Raw genomic sequence first — 8,345 nt, 5'->3', positions numbered from 1 at the left:
AAATAAATAAACAAAAAATTGAATTTTTAGGAATAATTTTAAGAGAGGGAAAGATTCAGTTGCCACCATCTATAGTACAAACAATTTTACATTTTCCAGACAAAATTGAAGAAACTAAGAAATTACAAGTCTTTTTAGGAATATTAAATTATGCTAGACATTTTATTAAACATTTAGGAAGGAAAGTAGGTTCACTGTATAGTAAATTATCTAGTAAAGGACAAAAATATTTTAATTAATCAGATATTGAATTAGTTAAAAAGATAAAAGCAGAAGTTAAAAATTTACCACCGTTAGATAGTGAATATAAAATAATAGAAATAGATGGATGTGAATTAGGTTCCAAACCAAATAAATATAGTGATAAAAAAAAAAAGAAAAATTTTGTAAATATGCTAGCGAAAAATAAAAGATAAAAGGAAAATATTTAACTAGCTTAGATTATGAAATAATGGCCATCATACATAGTATAGAAAGTTTTAAATTATTTTTAAACACTGAATTTACAATTAGGACAGATTGTGAAATTATAGTAAAATTTATTAAAAAGACATTTTGATAAGATAAGACATAAAAGATGGTTAAAATTATATGAGATATTAAGCAGCTATAAAATTAATATAGAACATATTGACGGAAAAAATAATATTTTAGCAAATAATTTAAGGAGGCAAGTTATTAATTTTCTAACTCATTATCTTCATGGTACGGATGGATCAGAGGATGATGAACTGTGGGAATGTCACTCTGAGAATGGCCCCTCAAGGATCTAATCTTCGATTTAGAGGAAATAATTTAGAAAGACTACCAGAAAAGGAGCGTTTACTGGATAATCTCTGGATGACACGTGACTCTAAACAAAAATTAGACAGCATTAATGCCCTAGCTAACCATTTTAGACAGATTCATAATCAAGTAGAAAGCAAAAATTTTAGTTTTTTTGCAGTAATTAAAAGTAGAAAGCCTGGAATATATAATTATTGGCCAAGAAATACTACAAGTAGAAAGATTTTTCGACCCCCCTTTTCAAAGGATTTTATACGATTGAAGAAGTTTTAAATTTTTGTAGAGAAATGATAGGATTTAATTTTCATATCTCCGAAAGAATTAGATAGACCATGCAAACCCCCTCTCAAGCTTCATCATCATCTTCATCAATACAACTTTGTGATAGTTGTAAAACTATGACCAAAGTTGTTAGAAATTTAAATCTTAGAAAGCATTTTTTAGAAGAAAGACTACAACTCCTCGAAGATCAAATTTCTTCATCCCAACAAACTATTAGTAAATATCAAAATGAGATTCTTAAATTGCATACTAGTTTAGACAAACTTAGTTCTTCTAAAAATACACTTGAAAAACTCATTTCTAAAGACATCGCCTCTACAAGTAGAAATTATTCTGATAAAATAGAAAGATTTATTGAATTAATAGATTCTACAGCTGTAGGACAGGAAAATACTTTATATGAATTGGAACAAAAAATTGGTGATTGCGCCAGTATTGTTTGAAGTTCTATAAAGAATTTCGTTGTACAGAAAATTATAGATTTTGCTCAAATTTTAAGTCACTATCATAATGAAAATAGATATTTCCTTAGACATGGTCCCAAATACGATGCAGCCCAAAATTCAGCCTTCCTTAAACACAATTATCCAACAATTTCCTTTGATTATACAATCTTTGAAGAAGAAGACCTCTTTTACCCAACTTTACAGTTTGATATGATAGATACTATATACATATTAAACAGATCTTTCATATTTTTTTCACCAAAATTTAAACATATTCTTGATCAGTTAAAAGATCATCCCTTAATGGTTTAATTCATTTTCATACCCCCTCGTGTAAATAATGGCATTGTAATTCCAGCTTATCATTGTATTTTAATTTATGAAGGAGCCAAAAGATTTAGACCCTCTTCAAGGACGAATATTAAAATAAAAATTAGATAGATTGATTATGAAAGAAGAATATCAGAAACCACAGCCATGATGGAAGTTCAAAATAATGATTTCAGATTAGTAGCACAATGGAATAACGGAGTTATTTTCTGCCAAGAGCACCTTGCTATGAGAATTAAAGCAAAAAAAATTCTAGTACAAAATATTGAACAAAAGAATTTATATCTGATGGCGTTTAAAGAAACTAATGGAGAATTTACAGAAACCTATCAGAAACAGAAGTGGAAGCCTATATATCTGATGGCAACGATAATGAGATGGATCCAGAACTAGAAAAAGCCATAGTAGAAATAATGGACAGATAAAGACGAGATAGAAAGATGGAGAAATAATTAGCAAAACAAGGAAGTAAAAAAGAAGAGGCATAAAGATAAAACGTTAAACATATTTCAAAAATTCTCTGCAAAGTTGATTATCATATTTCAAGAAAAGTCAGGCGTGAAGACAAAAGTTATTAGAAGCATCTTTTCAAATAATTCATTCTTTAATTACTCACATGGAGAATTGCACATTATTTATTTTTCTTTGATTTTTGATCGCACACCTGTAAAGTTTGCACAGTATTCTTCAATTATTGATAGCACACTTACAATACCAATAGAATAGACGTGATGTACCAACGTCTATAAATACACACACCTCTCACAAAAGAAATCATACCGAAAAAAGTACACTATCACACTTGTACTCAAAAATCTCTCCACCATCTTTGTAAATTCTAAGACATCCTTATAAATTCAAAGACTTCTTAATTAAAGTAAGTTCTTTTCATATCTTTTCTTATTTATAATTTTCGTTTACTTTAATTAATTTTCGAGCAAGGCCTAAAAGGGGAAACACCAGGTAAGCAATTAATTTATTCACAAATAATATGTTATTTTTGTTTCGAGAATATAATTTTAATGCTTTTAGCCTCTTTATTCTGGATTCCATGGTCAAAAGATAAAGTAATCCTCTGAGTTAAGTTGGCTAATTTGTGTCCCAATAGTGGGAGTTTGTTTAAACCTTTTTAAACATGATAAAAATCTTTTTGGCTACAGTCTTAAACTTTCTTTAAAAGGTCAAGAAAAAAGCTAAGAGAAAGTTAAAAAAAATAAAAAAGTATGAAGAAATTAATTTGCTGAACGGTAAAGTATTCAAAGGCCATTATAAACACATATCGTTTTAAAGTTTTAATATTTTATGCCTTTAAATTACACTGCCTTGCTTACTTGTTCATTGGAAAACTTTAACGAATATATTAATACTTGTTTAGAAAATAGAGAGACACGAAGATTAGTCGTTGTAGGAAGTCATATTTTATTCGCTCTAGATAAAAATAGAGGTGACCCCTCTTTACAGATCAAGAAGCAAATCACTGAACTCTCTATCTCTCAGTGTCAGAGTTTCTTGATAAAAGATCCTAAAGAAAGACAACAACGAGCAAAGATTATAAGAGAAAATAATAAAATAAATTCCAATAGAACTATTTAGACATTTTTTTAGCAATAGACTTTTAGTAGAAAAAATAATAGAAATATACTTACATACTCTTGGTCGTAGTAATTTAAAGTGCAGACTTTTTAAAACGAATTAATTAAGTGTAGAAAATCTTACCAAATTAGTAGACTTTCTCTATGAAATATTTATTAGTAGGAAGAAATTTGTATTTCAAAACGTGTAAAAAAATTTAGAGAAAGACCTTATTAACAAGTCCTCTTCATATTTATTAGAAAAAGAAATTTTTGAAAAACAAGTCATTTTCATATTAATTAAAGAAATTTTTTTCAAACTTTTGGTAGGAAGGTAGGAAGATTTACGTAGAATTGGTATTCAGTATCAATACTTCAACCAATGTGACGGGAAAGGAAATTCAGGAATTGGTCTAATTCTATCTCCATAATCAATCACTGAAAGGTTGAGAAAATAAAAAAGAACGAACTGCAGCAAAACAGCAAAGAGAGCATACTTGAGTCCACAATGAGATAATTTGTTGTCCTCCTCAAATCAACATTGCCAACTCCAGCCAGCAAAAATCCAGTAATTGTATCCTACATCAACAAGTAATTCATCAGTAAAATATATTACAAGGCAAAGAATAGCAGCAGGATCCACAACGAGATAATTTGATTAATTTATTTTATTGGTCCTTGATAATCTTTAGGTGATTGAAATTGTTTCTGAGAGAAGTAGGGAACCAAAAAAATGGGAGGGAGGGGATTAAACTGTACTGGAAAAGCTAGATGAACTTAAATCTAGACACTGACTGATTAACTTTCTCTGCTCATTCAGAAGCAACGATGGTTCAAATGCCTGAACACGGCAAGATCCATTTTTAATTATGACACAACTGATGCTGCACACCGGACAAGTATGCAGGAAATAAGATCCTTGCATCTAATAATCACGTAAAGCATATATGTCCTACTCTCTCAAGACCCTTTTGTAGTATTAAAGGGATTATCCAACTCCTTTTAAATTCTCTTTACTCGACTTGTAAAAAATACAACAAAAGGCTCCAATGTAAAAACAAGAAAAATCGTTCCTCCAGACACCCCACCGAAAATTTAAAGATATAATAAGAACAAAATTACTTAAAAAGCCATATCATCTAATAGTTTAATTCATATTTAGATTATCAAACTAATAGCAACAGGAGCTATGTAGAACTAAATGAACAAGGATATAGTGAGAGGTTGCACCAATCATCTAACTCCAATAATGGAAAATGCACTTGCAATTTTAAACAAATAAACAAATTAAATTCTAACTTAGAATATCCAAGTTCAACGACGTCGTGTTGTGTCCTTCAGATAAATTTGCTCCCTCTACGGTTGAAGATCTGAAGCAATTGCCTCCTAAAATAGGACAGACCATTGTTCCAAATTAAATAGCACCACAATGGCAGTGGAACCAATCCAACAGAATTCTAAGTATGTGCTGATCATTGTAGTGACAGAAACTGAGCAAAATTCGTTTGCACAAATTGAGGGAGAAAAATGCTTGAAATAGTTTGTTTAAATGGCAATCAGCAAAGGCCATATCTATAGCCTAAGATGTCGCCATTCGTTCAATTGCCACAACCCTTTCATAGAGTTGCAGTGTTAGAATAAAGAGGTGATATTATTAGATGAAAGGTTATCTATTTTATGAAGAGAAGACTTTTGAGTCAAATATTCACCATTTCAGCTCAATCGACACACTACTTGGGAAACTAGATGAGCAGATCTTCCAACAATCACAAAATTGGAATTTAGATTGAAGTGACAAAATGGTTGGAGCAGCTTCCAGCAGTGGTAAAACCCACGAGTTTAGTATGTCTCGAAACACACGATACCACTCTAATGCTCGAACTCTTCAATTTGAACGACGCATCTGTGTCGACATGACATGTTTATGGATATGTATCCTATGTCAGATCTTTTAATTTAGAATTGGACAAGGTGGAAAGGGAGATCGCAAGGGAAGAAATAGAAGTTGCTTGGAGATATAAAGCAATAAAATTGATTTTGAGGCAAAAACTAAGAATTTGAAAGTATGAAACCAAGTCCATATAATGTTTCACCCCGTAAAAAATATATCCAAAATTATTAGCATATAATGTTTTTTAAAAAAAATTATGTTTGACCCAAGTCCAAATTTGTGTCTTAGTCATATTCCCATTTTCTAAATTTTAGAAGAAAAAGGATCCGATTCCTTGATAAATACTCATAGCCGACGCCCATACCCCGAGCAACATAGTTTGACCAGTACTTAGGCAAGTCTAAATTTTAAATTTGTTGAGAAAATAGGTTCAAACTTTAAAAAAATTCTCATGAAAATTAATACATATTTTGAACCAAACACAAGCCCGTGGTCATGTAGAGCTAAGTCAGAGGGAGATGAAGCTGCATGATGACCAAACCCACCTTGAAGTCTTCTATTCTCAAAACTGGGTGTCCTTTGAGGCCTAAACCAAATTTGCAAATCATGGATTAATAAATTAATTTGTTTTTCATTTCAACCTATATGGGAATCTATCCTTTCTTTCTTCAATTCCCCTCTTCCTTCTTCTACCGTTGAAAAACACAAATGAATGAAGAAAATCACAGGTATTGAAAATTTGAAGTGCGAAGTGAAATAATTGTTGAATTCATTCTCTCTCCTCTTCATCATTGAAAAAAGGGACAAAGAATAAATTAAGAAATAATTAAAAGAACGGAAAGCATCCAACATTGGTATGAAAAACATGGATTATTAATCTAAAGATTGGGATCGAGTTTGGGCCCCATGGCCCAAAGCATTTGGAAGGGGTCATAACTTTCCCTTAAGGTGAAATTGGACAATTCCCAACATATGCTTGTCATTGCCACCAGCTGACTTTGGCATGAGTACAGGTATATGGGCTAAAATAAATCTCAGCCCCTATTGACAAACTTATTGAGATTATAAGCTAGTAGGTCTCATAAAATGTGTGGTTAAAAGTTGTGAGTCCAATGAAATGTGTGGATAAAAATGAAATTTAAAAAAAAAAAAAAAAAACCTTGTCAAACATGGCTTGTTTTTTATTGGAAATTTATTTTAAAATCTAACCAATTGGCTCAGACAAATTTAAATTCAAAATTGCTATTTGGTCCCAACATAACTATCAATATTTGGACAAATGACCACATCCAAGGTTTTATATAGGGGTTACTAGTTTACCATTTCTTTATACCAATTTTAAAACGATTATTCTCCCACTTTCGTTCAGTACTTCTCCTAAAAATTGCCCAAAGACATTTTTCTCAAGTTCAGTTTATCTACTCAAGAAGTTTTGTTTGCCGGTTTACACATGATTCAAGGGATTGATTCTATACAAATGAAAAATCTGTTCTACTTTGAAAGAGAATTGCTAAAGATAGTCAATAAAAGAGAGCAAATTTGGCTTGAGGAAACAAAGTGGGGCCATTAGACTCCGATATCTGCAAGTTTTCTCAAGGCCTATTGAATTCACTGCCACATGGGGATACTATATCTATTCAACATATGGAGGGTACTTTGAGGACTTGGTACCTCTTAGAACCTCAACCAGCCTACTTGGTCTTATATGGATACGCGTGAAGGAGTGCTCCTAGATGTGCATGGGGATTATGTACCACTTACTCGTGAACTATACGGTTCACGCTTCTTGTGATGCCTTTTATTCTTGACAGTAATCTCCCAGAAAAACCACCAAACCCCTACCCTTCGCCCCTTATTTTCTCTATTTATTTTGCAGTTCTATAATAGGGCCAACACAGTATAAACGACCCATCATACAGTGACTAAAGTTTGGCATCCAATTTGAAGTGAAGCAGATATAATTGGTGAAGCAGCCTTCTTATAAGTGACTAAAAATATACTAGAAGTGGCAACAGCATCATAACAATGGAGTTAACATTCCCATACATAAATTTCGCTCGGAATCACAAAATAAATAAAAAGATACGATCGTAACCTCATCAGCGATCATGGCGATGAGTGCTGAGCTGGTTGTGCGGATCGGAACTCTGTTCGCCATTTATCGAAAAATTTCAAAGAAAACAACTGCAAAAATTGCAAAACAGTAAATAATCATAATAAAATCAATCCAGATATGACCAATCAAGCAAAACCACAAGAAATTCAAATGAAAAAAGAAAATTAATCGGAACAGTATTTTTTTTATTCGTTTTAGAATTTCTCATAAATATTAATTTGAGTATACCTGATGTTTCGGCTTCAGCAGAAGAAAGTGAATTGAGTCGCGATCGCGAATTAAGTTATTATGATGAGAATTATTACAACGAAAAGGGTATTTTACGCTTAACCCCTCCGAGGAAGACACGATTTACTGTTCTCCCCAGACCTTAAAAATGGTTGGCTGGCTAAACTTATTATAAGTAGGTCGGCTCGGCGGCCCTTAATCGGTTCGTCCAAATTTTTTTTTTTTTTTTAGAGTTTTACAAATAAATAAAATAATATAAAACACTTTTAGAAAAATAAAACGTGTTAAAAAATATAAATAATTTAATGAAAATATTTTTTTATTTTTTTATTTATATCATATTGTAATACTTTTTATAAAGTATAAAATATTTAGATAATGAAAACGAACTATTTTTTGAAATACATTTATAAAAAATATATTTTTTTGATTTCTTTTTAAAGTAGATAAAATGTAAATCATCCTCCTTTATTTGGATTTGGGACCGGTTACATCAATTTTAAGTATGCAGAGTTAAAAATTGTAAACGAATAATTTGTTGTAACGTGTACAATTTTTAAAAAAAATTAAATTTAACGATTAAAAAAAAGAAATTTTGATTAATATAATTAAATCAAATATCACTTACCTGACGACATGCAATTTCAGCGTATTTATCTTGTAATTGAAAATAAGCGTCACGTAAATCCTTCACG

The 8,345-nt window shown here is 31.1% G+C and overlaps 1 protein-coding gene across 1 annotated transcript in view; it reads right to left on the bottom strand.

The window, feature by feature from the left end:
- LOC111391422 (V-type proton ATPase subunit F-like) overlaps positions 1-7,799 on the bottom strand; it is a 13,069-nt gene extending 5,270 nt beyond the window's left edge. Inside the window, exons 1-3 of the mRNA XM_023016637.1 lie at positions 7,651-7,799; positions 7,402-7,490; positions 3,913-3,994 (exon numbers count right to left, since the gene is read on the bottom strand). Of these exons, the coding sequence (XP_022872405.1) occupies positions 3,913-3,994; positions 7,402-7,464 (145 nt within the window). The 5' untranslated portion in view covers positions 7,465-7,490; positions 7,651-7,799. The remainder of the gene's footprint in view (positions 1-3,912; positions 3,995-7,401; positions 7,491-7,650) is intronic.
- Between the last annotated feature and the right edge of the window lie 546 nt (positions 7,800-8,345).

This window comes from Olea europaea, unplaced genomic scaffold (assembly GCF_002742605.1).
Source record: "Olea europaea var. sylvestris unplaced genomic scaffold, O_europaea_v1 scaffold792, whole genome shotgun sequence".
Classification (NCBI taxonomy): domain Eukaryota; kingdom Viridiplantae; phylum Streptophyta; class Magnoliopsida; order Lamiales; family Oleaceae; genus Olea; species Olea europaea.
Note: the sequence above shows the minus strand (reverse complement) of the source record. Positions and strands in the feature narration are given on the sequence as shown.